The 16,080-nt window shown below is 44.8% G+C and overlaps 1 protein-coding gene across 1 annotated transcript in view; it reads left to right on the top strand.

The window, feature by feature from the left end:
- Nucleotides 1-16,080, top strand: part of GLT8D1 (glycosyltransferase 8 domain containing 1) — a 70,932-nt gene that overhangs the window by 4,869 nt on the left and 49,983 nt on the right. The window contains exons 2-3 of the mRNA XM_086939415.1: nt 3,299-3,357; nt 6,517-6,615. Of these exons, the coding sequence (XP_086795541.1) occupies nt 3,342-3,357; nt 6,517-6,615 (115 nt within the window). The 5' untranslated portion in view covers nt 3,299-3,341. The remainder of the gene's footprint in view (nt 1-3,298; nt 3,358-6,516; nt 6,616-16,080) is intronic.

The raw sequence follows: 16,080 nt of genomic DNA, 5'->3' as shown, positions 1-16,080 counted from the left end.
CAAAGTCCACCCCTAACACCCATCGATCCTTTATTTCCTCCGCAGTGTACTCCCAAAAGCGACAGAATTTTGGAGCTTGTCATGCAAGCACAGTCTTGAGTTAACAATGTATTTACGGAAGTAGCAAAGACGACTTAAAGACAGGAGCATACAAGTGTGCGAGGAGCCCTGATGCAAGCAAGGGAACGCGTCTCTCTGGCCCCTTGCTCGCAATTGAAGCAAGGATGCCAGGGGCCCTGGTACAAGCAAGGAAAATGTTCCTGCTCTTAGAGTAGTAAAATACAGCAATTATCAAGGTTCAAAGGAACCTGGTGCAAGTGCACCTATTGAAAAAGCAATTAACCTCCTTGCTCGATAGTATTGCAAAACCCCAATAATTGGGATCCAAAGTGCCACCCAATGCCTTCGTGCCACTGCAACTGCTGCACTGCCGGTAACTAGCCTCTTGGGTGGTGGTATAAGGGGCATTACATGCTTTTCGAAAAGTTTATGGCTCTTAGGAAGGCAGGACTGTACAAAATGCCACAGGGAAAGCTGCGCGGCAATCAGGCCGCACAGGGCCTCGACTGCAGGATACTGCTGATTGGGGACAATGACAACATGCGTATTATTTAACCAGTGTCAATGGCTTCCCCCTCCCCCTACTTACCGTCTTTGGTTGCGTCTTCTGTCCCTCTTGCAACTGGAGGAGGCCTGCCCAGTCCAAGCACTTCAAAATGTGATTTGGGGAGGTAAAAGTCCCATTTGGAAGTTCGGCAGGAAGAAAGATACAGGTTCCCTTGGAGAAGCAGGGTTGATACGGGGCCAGCATTCACGCGTAATCATTTATTGATCAGGGCGGAAATGATTGCGTGACATCCATGTTGCTGCTGTCTCCCAATGAGGGAGTGTCCTAGGGAGCTGTCAGTCTACAGAACGGCTCTCCTGGAAATAGGCCACAACGATGGGTGGTTAGATGGCGTACGTGATAACCCTGCGCATTAATATATTACCAGACCTATAGAACACGTAAATATGCGCGTTAAAAATGACTATAGTATATATCATCATACAGCAGGCGGTCACACTGCCCTTGTTTCTTTTCACATGATGGCTGCCAGTGTTGGCAAGAACAGGAACAAGAGACTCTAGCACTCGAATGCCTCCCACAGCGTTTCACTGCCTCCCCTGGGGCGGGACTTCCGCCTTCTGCGGGAAGCCAGCGCCCACAAAGTGACTGGACGAGAAGGGCAGAGGGCAGAAGTCCCGCCCCAGGGGAGGCTGTGAAACGCTGTAGGCACTTAGGAGGAGCAGAGGCCGCCGATGCAAATGATGGAAGCCCCACGTGATGGAGCCTGGAGCCCGGTGAGTGTGGCGGGTGGAGCTTAGTTGTAGGGGGGTGTGTGCCTGCGTGTGTGTGCATGCATGCGTGTGTGTGTGCATGCATGAGTGTGGCTGTGTGTGTGCGCGCGCGATTGAGAGAGGCGAGAGGCTGACTTGCTGTACACAGTTTCTGGGAAGCGCGTTCACAGACCAGAATCTGCTCGTGTACTGGTCTGTACCACTTGGAAGGAAACACAACCACAATAGGTCTCGCTGGCGACAGCGCTTCGCGCTGCAACGTCAGGCGAGACCTAAAAAGGAAAATTTTATAGCTTTTCTGAAGAAAAGCTTGTTTTTCTTATGTGCTGATGTTCAAAGCGAGCATGTTCCAGAATTTCTGTGTGATGTACCAGAAATACGTCCCTCTGATATGACGCGTGTCGGCACAGCTGTATCTGCCTGTTAGTTTACAGAGAAAAGCCGAATGAAGACTGGGTTTCGAAACCTTCATCAATCTCCAAGGATGAGCCTTGGACGTTTACCCTCTGTATGCTCTGAAAGTTAATTAAAAAAAGATGTTTGACCTTTCAGTGAGATAGCTAGTTCCATTTACAGTTGCCCCGCTGCCTCTGACTCAGTATGATCTGGTAAACTGGCCTGATAGAGGTGTACGATTCCTTGGAGCTGGGCTTATGGTTCACGAACGCTTCAGGGCTGGTTTAGGGCTTTTAATCTTGATGTAAACAGTTTGGGCAGTACTAGGTGGCACAGTTTCCTTTGTGATCAATACAGTTGTGGGCCTAGAGGGAGATATTGCCCATGACGTTAGGGTCAGGACCAGCCCGTGCTCTGCGTCAACTCCTGCAAGGAAGATCATGTTCTAGTTTTTCGGTGTAGTAAAGGGTGCGAATAGCTTATGCACCCGCTGACATAGAGGCAGTATCAGGAAACCTTGCTTTTAGAGGCTTATGTTGGACAAGGAACATATTTCTAATTGTCTGGGTGTACTGGATGGCTCTGATGGTGCCGAAGGCCCACTTGCAGGTCCGCTAAGCTTCCTTAGTTACATGGGAAGACTCCTGGGTTCCACTGTGGCATAAACTCTGCTGGCTGCAGCACCCACGCAGGAGCCCGGGCATGTAGGGCTCGTCTAGGAAGCTCCAATCTGGTAGCCTTGGTATGATGTGCTCGGCTAGTTTGCGCAGCTGCTAGTCAGGCACCTTGGTATGCTGGCACTGGAAAAGCCGAGCCAGTCACCACCCAGGAGCCTGGGCATGTAGGGCTCCGTGCTTGGGTAATCTTTTATTCACACTTACTAGAGTTGGCAATGCAGGGGCAGATGCCTTGCGAGTCTGGCTTACGCCTCCATACAGTGGTGTTTGCATGAAAGGATGCGTATGGGAGACTATGCCTGTAGGGGCAGCTGCTGAGCTGGTCTGTTCTGCTCCCACCAGGTAGACGGCACATATTGGGGCTGTTGCTGGGCTGCTGCGGCTGGCTTCCTGCAGTAAGGACTCCTTTATTCATGTAATCTTTCCTTGCTTAACAGATCTGCTTAAGTTTGTGATGTTTGCAAAATATGTAATGTGTATGAAACGTTTAGTGAGGTTGAGATGTGGCTCAGCGGCCAGAGTAGCTGACTCTGGAGCGCAGGGGTCACAATTCGATCGCTGACAGCAGCTCAGCTCACCATCGTGTGACTCTTGGTAATAGCTCACTTAATCTCCCCGACGGAAGCTAGCGCCTTGACACCTTAAGGGGGTGGTGTATTCGTGCTTTAGAAATCGGAATTATTAATATTATTATTATGACTCACAGATAGTGGTGTGGATGTTTTGTCAACTAAGCCTAGATGGAAGATAAACAACATCTTCTCTTCAGACTGGCTCGTGCCCTACTTGATATCCTGCCTTTAGTTGGATAGTGTGACGGCTTGGTCACGCTGAAACCCCTTGTTGTCGCAAGTTGTAACGCATTTTTATCTTTCTCTTTTTAGAAGCTGCTCGAGTAACATTTATCTAAAGTGACGCTGCTGAAACATGACGTTTAGAAAAGGTAACGCATATAATGGGCACTGTTGCATTACTCTTTTAACACAGATGGTCCACAAGGAATGGACGGGTTTTCCTAACTAATGAACTGTCATTTGTTGTTCTCTCATTGGTCGCCTCAACAGTGATGTCAAACAGTGAGTGCGTGTGTAGGATCTGCCATTGTGTTAAACTGCGTCCTAAGGTCATACAAGACCTCCTTAGGGCTGATTTCACTCCTGGGGGCTTGAACTAAGATATTGGATCTCTTTTAGAAGATGTAGAAGTGGATTTTGCCAGTTTGGTATCTTAAAGTGTAAGTTTAGTCTACACCCAGCAAAGTGTCCATGAGGGCCATTGTGTGTGGGAATGACGGAAAGAAAGATTACGTTACTTATCACACAACATAAAAACAACACCTGTCGCCAATCTGACAGGTCCATGATAGCGGTACAGTTCAAAAAATTCAATCATAACCCTTCACAACTCAAGCTTCAAATCATTGAACATATAATGAAAAATCCTGAATATGATTTACAAAAAAGAACGCTGCAGAGAGAAGTGTACTGGATTAAAAGATTGGTCACTTTTCAGCCAAAGAGCCTTAGTGATCGGATAGAGTTATCATGCTTAGACGTGCAAGATATATTCATGTCTAGATCCAGAAAAACAGATAAAAACACTTACAGAGCATGTCACCACATCACTAATGTGTCCATATGGGTTACTCAACAAGGCTGCTATTTTTCACTTTTTTCATGTATGTTCAGACACTTGGGGCCAGATGTAGGTGGCCAAATACCGGTCGGTAATGGCCGATTTCGGCCGTTACCAACCGGTATTTGGAGTTTTAGATTTAGGGGGCCTTAAAAATTACCGATGCGATAAATTTACAGATTCTGTCAATTACCGATTTCGGTAATTACCGAATCTTAACGATTCGGTAATTGTTACCGAATATTTACCTACATGGCATTTACCGATTTGTAAATACCGAATAGGTAAAATTCGGTATTTACGAATCGGTAAATGCCATTTACCTACATCTGGCCCTTAGTCCCCTAAAGGATGGTGTTATACCAGTATTGAAGAGATACTTTATATAAGATTCTGATCATGTGGACAAGCTAGTGATTACAAGGAATATTGTGCCATAAGTTAGTATCATTTGTATATTCACATTTTAGTTCATAGTGTATCAGGTTTATTTATCCTTTCACCGCAGAGTGACATTGACATAGCAGGAAGTGACGTTTTTTGATGGAGTCTTGCCGTGCGATCTGGGACTTCAATTATTAGAACTGTAGGATTTTTAGGCTTTACCCGCTGTGTCATGGAGCGTTTTACACGGTGCAAAGTAAATGAAGTCGCCATCAAGCCTCGCAAGGAGGAGACGAGGGCGCTGCAGGGGGTCTCCCTGCCTCCCGATCACTGCCTAAACCATAACTGGCACATTGCACCGCCCAGGAGAAGGGAAGAGCGCGTGATCATGGCCTCCAAAGAATGCGCCGACACCCATGTGCAGGTGAAACTGATATCCTTGCTCTGTGGCCTTGGTTTCACACTAGTGATGGCTCGTGGTCATTGGGCAGTGTTGGTGTTTGTTGTAACTTGGTTTGTGGCCTTGGTTTCACACTAGTGATGGCTCGTGGTCACTGGGCAGTGTTGATGATTGTTGTAACTTGGTTTGTGGCCTTGGTTTCACACTAGTGAGGGCTCGTGGTCATTGGGCAGTGCTGGTGTTTGTTGTAACTTGGTTTGTAGCCTTGGTTTCACACTAGTGAGGGCTCGTGCTCATTGGGCAGTGTTGGTGTTTGTTGTAACTTGGTTTGTAGCCTTGGTTTCACACTAGTGAGGGCTCGTGGTCATTGGGCCGTGCTGGTGTTTGTTGTAACTTGGTTTGTGACCTTGGTTTCACTCTAGTGATGGCTCATGGTCATTGGGCCGTGTTGGTGTTTGTTGTAACTTGGTTTGTGGCCTTGGTTTCACACTAGTGATGGCTCATGGTCATTGGGCAGTGTTGGTGTTTGTTGTAACTTGGTTTGTGGCCTTGGTTTCACACTAGTGATGGCTCGTGCTCATTGGGCAGTGTTGATGTTTGTTGTAACTTGGTTTGTGGCCTTGGTTTCACACTAGTGATGGCTCGTGGTCATTGGGCAGTGTTGGTGTTTGTTGTAACTTGGTTTGTGGCCTTGGTTTCACACTAGTGATGGCTCGTGGTCATTGGGCCGTGCTGGTGTTTGTTGTAACTTGGTTTGTGGCCTTGGTTTCACTCTAGTGATGGCTCATGGTCATTGGGCAGTGTTGGTGTTTGTTGTAACTTGGTTTGTGGCCTTGGTTTCACACTAGTGATGGCTCGTGGTCATTGGGCCGTGTTGGTGTTTGTTGTAACTTGGTTTGTAGCCTTGGTTTCACACTAGTGAGGGCTCGTGGTCATTGGGCAGTGTTGATGATTGTTGTAACTTGGTTTGTGGCCTTGGTTTCACACTAGTGATGGCTCGTGGTCATTGGGCAGTGTTGGTGTTTGTTGTAACTTGGTTTGTGGCCTTGGTTTCACACTAGTGATGGCTCGTGGTCATTGGGCCGTGTTGGTGTTTGTTGTAACTTGGTTTGTGGCCTTGGTTTCACACTAGTGATGGCTCGTGCTCATTGGGCAGTGTTGATGTTTGTTGTAACTTGGTGTTGTGTTGAGTTGAGGCTTCATGATTTTGTTTGTGGGTGTTGGGTTAGCCTATAGTTTTGTGGGTCAGTTGGTCGGATGGAGCACAAGTTGTGGTTTTGATTGAACCAATAAGTACTTTATAGAAAACCTTTCATGACTCGGGTTGATGTTATCAAAGTGAACTGCACAATGCAAGTACTTCCAAGACAACATCCTTATCAAGGGTTAATCCCAAGACAACATCCTTTGCAAGGGTTAATCCACGTGAGTAACAGAGCAATGCATCCTAATGCTTTCTCCGGTAACCCTGCAGACCACACCCGAAGGGAGGTAGTCGGGAGCACCTAGGGATTAGGCTGTAGGTGTCTCTTAAAGTATAGTTTCATGACTGAACACGTAGTTATTGCAATGTATATGTGTCGCTTTGTGGTTGTTGCATTGAGTTGAGGTTTTTTTTTCTGTGTCTCTGAAACAATATTGCTCTGTTCGTGAATTGAATAATTTTCTTGCCTTTTTCTGCAGTGAATATTCTCATTATCGTGCTTGCAGTGATTATATTTCTGCTGGTTCTTCACCACAACCTTCTTGGACTGAGTGATTTCCTGAAGAAAGAGGACTCTGGTAGGAGATTCTTTGATATTGTATTAACTTGTTTTATCTTTTCAGTTCAAAAGGTCAATCTGTCTGTTTTGTGTGGTCAACAAGTTGACTCCAGTAACGTGAGAGAGGAGTGAGCACTTTCTTTGGAGGAGAAATGTTGAATATATGTTTGTTTTTTCACCGCCCCACTAACTCCTTTGATTCCAGATGGTGAGCCCAGGCTTTTGTTGACTTGTCTCCAGCTCGGGGCGATGGGCAGAGGAGCGAAAGCAAAATGTGGCTCCTTATACTAATTTGAACTTATGGATCAAGAGGCTAAGATGCATCTCTGACACTGATCTGTGAACAACCAGAGCCCACTTGTGACATGATAGGAATGACTTGTATTGACACATTGCCTGCCCAAGCGTTGATTACACAGTTTTGGAAACTTTAGTTTGTAAATAAAGCTAGGGTAAAAATCAATAGTAAAGTATTCACAGGCAAAAGAGATGTCTAAATATTCTAAGTTTGCAGCTACTGGACTTCAAGGTGAAACTATGTCTTTGTTTTTTTAAAGTTATTGATATGTTGTAACGCCTGGCACGTAACTTTACGGTCAGTCTAGAGTGCTAAGATGTATAAAGCACTGGGCCTGTTGAAAGAACACAGGGCATTTAGAGCTCTTTTAGACGAGGGATCTCCAATCTTTTCTGTCACAAGAGCTAATCATCAGTGAAAATCTTTGTGAGCTACAGAATGCCAAGTCTCTCGTGCAATGTTACCAGACACCCTCACGCCCACCTCCGTTGACTTTAAGCCTAATGTCCATAGAACCAGTTACTATGGTTTGAACAGAATACTTTGAGTTGGGGCACTATGACAGGCTGCCATGTGTGTAATTGAGAGTCTGGTCTTTAGGGATACATGAACATGTGTTCGTATGAATGAGATATAAGTGTGTGGGTGAATGAGACTCAGTGTAGTATATACTTGTGAAACTGGCTTACCCTTTGTCATATGTGGCACAGTTACATGTATAATACAAACATATAACCATTTTTAGGGCTCGTCCTATTCCATTCCGCAGGAATAAATAGGACAAGCCCTATTGGGGCGAAATTAAGAGCTAAACTAAGCTCTTGGAAATGCGGATTTCCAGAAGTGCACAAGACCTCGATGAGGTCTTGTGAACGCACTTCTATCCGCCCGAGCCATCTGCCTCCACATCAAAGCCATCTGTTTCTTTGCGCTCAGCCTCAGGCCGGCATTTCTCCTCCCCTAATTATTCACTGTATGGCCGGCCGGCACATCAAAGGCTGCTGCTCCCCATGCGTCTCGTTCGTTATGTAAGTGATGTGGGCACACTTTAGGAAATATTTGCTCGTTTCCGGATTTTGAAGCCCCTGTGCTTACATTTGTGATGGACTTTTAAAAAAAATAATGAAATGATGCCTCATAGCTTAGCTTGTCTTTTCAACAACCTCGCCTGTCTTCTGGCAAGCCTTTGACACGATTACTCGGGGTGCTTCACACAGCATGTTATGACTATTTTGCATGGTTTTCAATTATGGTTCTGTTTCTGGCATGGGTAGACTTAAGTGCAATCTCCGATGGGTGATTAGCTCACGTTTCTGAAAGAAAATATCAGAGCCGGTTTAGCTGTTGGCCCGTGATTTTCTTACTATGCATGCAGTCACGTTTGTGTCCCTTGGCTGCGCTTACCTTATATCTTCATAACTTTGTTTAATCGTCTATTGTATCTGCTTTCCTCAGTTGTTCATGAGCGCCCGAGCCGCCTGCCTCCACATCAAAGCCATCTGTTGCTTTGCGCTCGGCCTCAGGCCGGCATTTCTCCTCCCCTAATTATTCACTGCATGGCCGGCCGGCACATCAAAGGCTGCTGCTCCCCATGCGTCTCGTCGCCCTTCCTCCCTTGTTTAGAAGCCTGTGCTGGCCTTTCAGATTTATCTCTTCAACACTGTGAACAATGTTGCATGGAAAAGCAAGTATAATGGAGCCATTGGGCATTGGTAAAGGACACTGAATATGACGGCTCTAACGGGCATCGACAGGTATTGTTTTCTTTGGAATTGTTCAGTGCAGCCAAGGTTCATTTTGTGCAGCTGCTGATGAACACACACAGTCTGATGTATGTCTTTGACGACCTACCAACCCCATCACAGAGGGGCTTTTAGAATGCCCACTCATCTCCATTAACTCTTACTGTATTGTCTAAAAATGGACAATACATGGGAGATATTACAGCAACATATTTGTTCAAGTGTTATTTACATATTTTGTAAATGCACAATAGAGGTCTTGTGAAGTTATACTTTTTATTTTCGACGCCTTATGTTATTTAACACTGGTTGAGCTTACAGTAAATCGTTGTCTCATGTGAACTAGTTAGTTTACAAATTCGGCTGCAAAGTTAATTGTGGCCTGTGCTTAAAGTGAAACCATGGTTTGCATATTTTACAGAGGCAGCGTTCAAACGCGCATGTTTTCAGGATGTTAGTTCTCTTGGTGTTGTGCATGTGTCAGCTCAGCTAAACCAGTTGCATGAGCTATCAACACAGAACAACATTTTGGGATGATCCATCAGTTCCATTGCATTAAAGTGCATACACTTCCAGTGACTGTGGTAATGGCAATGATATCCTGCGCATGAAAAGTATTTTCTTATGGATAAACAAGACATTTCACTGTTTTAGTCAACATGGTTGTTCTTGAGAGTGTAGAAAGTTGTCAAGAACCCAGGAATATGCTCAACTCCACATCACCGCTCAACTCCACACCACCACTCAACTCCACATCACCGCTCAACTCCACACCACCGCTCAACTCCACACCACCGCTCAACTCCACACCACCGCTCAACTCCACACCACCGCTCAACTCCACACCACCGCTCAACTCCACACCACCGCTCAACTCCACACCACCGCTCAACTCCACACCACTGCTCCATCCATCCATCCCCCCACTCCATCCATCCATCCCCCCACTCCATCCATCCATCCCCGCACTCCATCCATCCATCCCGCACTCCATCCATCCCCGCACTCCATCCATCCCTCCCCCGTCTCCATCCATCCCTCCCCTCCCCACACTCCATCCCTCCCCCGACCCACACTCCATCCCTCCCCCGCCCCACACTCCATCCCTCCCCCGCCCCACACTCCATCCCTCCCCCGCCCCACACTCCATCCCTCCCCCGCCCCACACTCCATCCCTCCCCCGCCCCACACTCCATCCCTCCCCGCCCCACACTCCATCCCTCCCCGCCCACACTCCATCCCTCGCCCACACTCCATCCCTCGCCCACACTCCATCCCTTGCCCTCTTGCCCTGCCTCTATCTCTCACCTTGCCTCTATCTCTCACCCTGCCTCTATCTCTCGCCCTCCCTCTATCTATCTTTCGCCCTCACTATCCATTGCATCACAACAGCATCACTCAGGGGCACCACAACATCACTATGTGCTACCAGAGCATCACTGAACGCCACAGCATCACTCGTCGCCGCTACAGCATCACTCGTCGCCGTCTCAACATCATTCAGAGCCACCACAGCATCAATCTGTGCAACCATTCAACAACAACTGATTCAAATATGTTCTCTCAATGTTTCAAACTTTATCCCAAATGTCACAAAAAAAGTTAATATTTCAATTATGTTCTTGTATTTTCCTCACAATAAAATACACAAAACATAATCTCCCAAAAAGTTATTTGCAAAAGTTTAAGCTATTGCCATTATAAATTACAATAACTTTTATTTAAGTATTAAATATTGAAAAAAATACAACCCATTGTTCTTTTTAATATTAATACATCTAAGTCATGTAAATACTACACATATTGCATTACAAATGCTATAGGTGTCACGTTTACAAAAGTTAACACTATTGGCATTGTAAATGACAAAGTTATTAATTTCGCTATTTTCAAAACAAAAACATAAATAAAAAATTTGTCATTTACAATACTAATACCTCTAACTTTACTAATGCGAGCTCTATTGCATTGCAAATGCTTGTTTTTAAATGTGAGAAATTTAAAATGCAGAAAATGTTCTGCAAAGATGTTCATGATATGGACATTTTTTCCGCACTTTATATTTCTCCCACTTAAAATAAGGGCTGTATTTGTCTGATATAAATATGGCACCATGTCTACCAGCCACTGGGAGCAAGATGCCTACAGTGTGTAAAGGCGACACTTTGAAATGGGAGAAAATTAAACTGAAGAGTTAACATTCAATTAAACTCATAATTTAAATGTAATCCTATTTACAATGGTCACACCAAGCATCTAGCTCCCAGTTGCCTGTAGACACCGTGCCATATTAATAACAGAAAAATACAGTCATTTGTTTAAATTGGAGGAATTTAAAATGAAGAAACATGAGTTACGCGACCCCCAGCGGACAGGTCTACTTTTAAAACGCATTGTTAATTTTTTTATAAACATCCCCGTTTCACACTTCCAAAACCCTCACAAGAGCACTTCCTTGAGCACGCTTTCCCCAGAGCACCGATGTATAGATTATTTGCATGACTCCAATGCTGATATAAATATATTTAAATTCTCAAAATTGATTGAATAATGTGTTCTTTGTGTGGGTGATGTGATAGTTTATTCACTGGGACCACTTTGTTTTGTACTGTTATTGACCCTGGTCCGGTGGGTTTTTGGTTTTCCCTATTGCAGTACAAGGTTCAATGTCCTGACATTCACAGGAGAGTTATTCAATGTGACCTATATTTATGATTCCCTAATTAGCTTAGACTGCTCCCACAAATGCTTGTGTTTCTCCATTTTTCACCTTGAAATCGTTACTGGGGTTACAAGGATCCCTTCACTTCTGTTTATAATGCAAACCGCGTGTTTGACACCCGACTAATTCAGTGTGGTGGGTGTTTATCAGAACAGGAAGTAGAATGTAAACCTGTGGTTTCGAAGAACTCTTTCATCCCGGAAGTTCTCAACCATAGTGGTTTCCACCTTTTACCTTCCACTGGCAGTGGCGCCTTTCTATTTAGATTTTCACACCCTTGAAAAAGTCAATTTTTTGGGACAAAACACATGTCAGCCGCAGACTAACAGCTGCTTCTTTTTTCACATCTGAACTGTTGACAAGCAACAGGAATACACAAAATCGTAAAATATTTTTGGTTAAAAAAAAAACTATTGGTGGAACTGGATTGTTCTGATAAACCTTGTACCCAACCGCTAGCCGTGTTAACTCTTGAGGGTGCTGCTCGATAAGCTCAATGTTTTGCACTTTCCTTCCCAATAGAAAGACTTTAAAAAAAACATAGCATAACAGGTTGGATTCGATTAAGAATATTTGCCCTTTTCTGATACTGCTAATGACAGTGGAGGCGACTGTCAAGGTGTGAATTAGCAACAACCGCAGCTCCTCTTTATTGTTGTTTTGCTGTAATCAGAAGCACAGTGTCCAAAGTGAGCCGCTCGATAGACCCGGCCGACCCTCGTCGAAGGCCCTTTCAAGAAGGAGAAGCAGAGGAAACCACATCTTCACAACAGGATTATTCATTAGAGGGAGAGCAGTGAAGGAACTCGAATACAGTTCTTACCCAGCAGCCCTGGGCTTACTTCTGGTTGATGGGGCTCAAAGCAACAGGCTTACTTCGGAGAAAACGCGTTCAAAGTATTTGAGAAAAACCAAAACAACAGCAGTTAATAAATGAAAAAAAAAAAAACAGTTTGGTGAAATGGAAAAAAATATAATGATTAAAACGACAACAAAACACAAAAAAATTGGTCAAGAGGATCTGGAATTATATAAAGAAAAGCCTAAAAGCTTTCAAAGGAAACAGGAGTGGCAGCTGGTGTCTCTGAGGTGCTAGGGCTCTGCCCCACTAGCACCAGCTGAGAGAAGTTGCCTGCAGCTGGGCGTCTCACAAATGTAAACTGACGATATTGACAGAACAGTTTTATCGGTTTCCTCTTCTGAGGCTCCTGCTTTAAACCGTACCAAGTGCGTGTGTCGGCAGCACAGGCGAGAGGCTACAGCAGCTCTCCATCCTTGGATGCTTTCTGTAAGGGCGCGTTTGGTTTCAGCGATCTCACACATTCATAATCCCATAGACCTACTGCGTGTGTCGGCAGCACAGGCGAGAGGCTACAGCAGCTCTCCATCCTTGGATTCTGTGAGGGCGCGTTTCGTTTCAGCCCTCTCACACATTCACAACCCCATAGACCCACTGTGCGTGTCTCCTGCAGCCCTGCATGTCTGAACATAGGAGGTTGCTGGAGTGCTAATGAGTTTTAGCAGTGGCGCCCCATCCCTACTAGAAGGCAGAATAGAGCCGAGGGAAAAAGAGGGCACCCCGGCCCTTTGCTGGCTCGTGATAAGTGTGACTGACAGGAAGAAGAGACTTCTGGAGTAGAGTAGAAGCCCGCCGGCAGGTAAGTGAACTACTGCCTGTCATCTGGGACAGTTTTAGTTTCTTGCTGGTTTACAAGCTGCAGCCTGGTCCGCCACACCCCTGACCTGACCTAGGGCACTAAGGATTTGTCCCCATAGTAGATTGCGGTATGCAAAAATCACACACATGAAAAAGAAGCAGAAAACACACTCCTGAGTGCCTTTGAGGAATAATGAGATGTTGTTTCCCTCATAACTATTTTTCGCCAACTTCCCAAAATTGCCACATGAATAAATTTGAAATCTCTTCCAGCGCATGCCAATAAAAGAAAACGTCTGCCAACTCTTCCTCACGAGTCACTTTGGGATTCGACCAAAGTCCAAATACAGACTTTTTTAGCCAAAATATTGGAGGAACAGATTTGATATTTTTAGATGTGAGGCATTTAAAGGGATGGATGTATAATAAACCATTGCTAAAACCGTCTATTTTCTGGGATAAAAAGACAGACTAAATGATCCTCCTCATAACAAGGCAGGTGAAATCACGGATCTGTGCCTTGTGCAGGGGGAACTTGCTTATAAACATACATAGAAATGTAGACCAACCATCACAGATAAACATCTTCCCTTCCTTAATCCCCATCACTATTAACATATATTCAAGCAGATTCTGCAATTGAAAAGGAAACTTGACATGAGACAGAGAAACATAAGAGCAAAGACATAAGCATACATCTTGATATAAGCAAAATAAAATGTCAATCAACATGTGTAGTGTGCAGGTGTTTGACAATCTCTTTAAACAACACAGTGAGAGAGTTGTATTTTTCAATACATGTGGTGGAAGATAGAGATGCCGACCCTGCCCTTCTTGACGGGGCGCACGATGTAGAGGCGTACCCCATTTTTGTCTGCACACCTTGGTCGGCGCTTTAGTGCACCACGCCGTGCTCCCTAGGAAACGTTGTACAGGTGTGAGTGAGGTCCACCCATAGGTGGCTGGCAAATACTCCGAACAAACAACCACAATGAGGTGCAGCCTGCCAAGGAATGTAGATCACTGGGAGCCTCTACTCCTGGTGCGGTACGCCGCACCAACTGAGAAGGCCGCCGCAAAGAGGAATACACAGAATTCTTTTTTGCATAAAAAAGACACTTTTTTTGTAGTAAATACGACTACAACTGTGGCAGTTTCTAAAATCCATGTCATAAACAGAATCTACACAAGAACCATAATCCAGCATCATTCACCCCTGGTACAAAGTACAGAAACTTTAGTCCTGGGCAGTGCATAAATGCAGACAAACCTAACATTATTCAACCAGTCTATTTAGAATACTAGTTCACTTGAACTAATTATATTTGCTCTGAATTCAAATGCAAATATAAACCAAGATCGGCCTTCAAAGGTCACTTATGGGATTCTCGGAATTGATAGCCAATAACAACTTGGAGATAAACCCTACAAAAAGTAAAACAATGCTCATCACCAGACGACGGATGGTCAATCAACATACCCAATTGGAGGGTAAAAAGATAGAAGCAGTGCCTAATTACAAGTACTTGGGATTTAATTTTGATAATCGGCACAATCATCAGAAGCAAAAAGCCTACATCTCCCAGAGAGCACACGCTTTATCGTTCACCTTCAGGCCCCTAACAAAAAAGCTTAACGGGCCATCATTCAACCCCTACTGGCAACAATAAAAGCCAAAATGCTTCCTACGCTATCATATGGCAGCACAGCTCTCCATGGGAAAGACGCGGACCTGCTTAACAAAGTACAGGTGGCAATCTACAAATCAGTCTTCCAAATTGATCAGGGAGCTTCAGCAGCGCAGACCAGATTAGAATTAGGAGTAACAAATGAAACGCTGGGAAGGAAGTATGCAACTATCAAGCATTGGTATAGCTTGAAACAAAACATAGCAACCTCGGAACTGAATAAGGCCTTGTGGGACGAAATAGAAAATGATGCAAAGTCCCCATACAATCAATTCCTAAAAAAAGCCTAACCAGAAACCTGAGCAAGAGAACTCTGGGAAACCAATCTGCCTTACCCGGCTTTTAAGCAAGCCATAAACAAATCAGCAAAATTCCACTCGCTGCTAGCGGACAAAACCACTTTTAGCACGAGAAAACATGCTTGGATGGTAATATCCAATTACAAATCGCTCACTCCAGCTCCATACTTAAAAATTACATTTCCTACAGCTAATGGCCCTACGTTTGGGTAAATTCCCATCCACCATGGACCAGCCAACCTGGGTCCATGACGGGCCCAAAGACTGCAGACTATGTGGGAGTAGAAAGGAGGAATTCATCCATCTTGTCTGCATTTGTCCAAACTTATCCCAAGCACGAGGCATCTTTCTTAAAAAAAGCCATGAACTCTAGAGGCATAAGAACGTGCAGATCGGCAATCATGGCGTCCTTAGAGCCAACTGACACTACATTGAAGCGCCCACTAATAAAGTTCCTCTTAGCTCATACACATGCACTAAAATGTAACCGTGTGCCCTGCTCACAAAAGGGAAACAGGACGACCAACTCTGAAGTCGAGTGTACTCGCGAACACAACACAGAACAACACTAGAACATTGGGAGAAACTCTTCACATGGACCAATAAATGCTTTCGATCCTTTTTAAAATAGTACATTGTGTATGTTAAAATGACTATATTTTAATAATGCTTGCACTTGAAACGGAAAGTTTTATGGTTTAGAGAAACAAAAAGTAGGAAAACACTAAGAGCCCGATGTAGGTCGCCATTTACCGGCTGGTAACGGCCGATTCAGCCGTTACAGACCGGTAAATGGGTTTTCTTGACGTAGGGGGCCCATTTTACCGATTCGGTAAATTTACCGAATCAGTAAAATCCAGAATTGGTATTTTTACCGATTCGGTAACTTCTATATGTAGGTGGGACTCTTCTGAGTCCCAAAGGCCTGTCAGATTCGGTATTTTACCACCCAATCCAATTGGGTGGTAAAATACCGAATCCAGGTGTGCATGCACATGTGTGCATGCACACCTGTGCAATGTGACACACAGACATGCCCTTAGAGCATGTATGTGTGCCACATTGCACACAAGTCTGT

Source organism: Lissotriton vulgaris, chromosome 9 (genome assembly GCF_964263255.1).
Source record: "Lissotriton vulgaris chromosome 9, aLisVul1.2, whole genome shotgun sequence".
Lineage (NCBI taxonomy): Eukaryota > Metazoa > Chordata > Amphibia > Caudata > Salamandridae > Lissotriton > Lissotriton vulgaris.
Note: the sequence above shows the minus strand (reverse complement) of the source record. Positions and strands in the feature narration are given on the sequence as shown.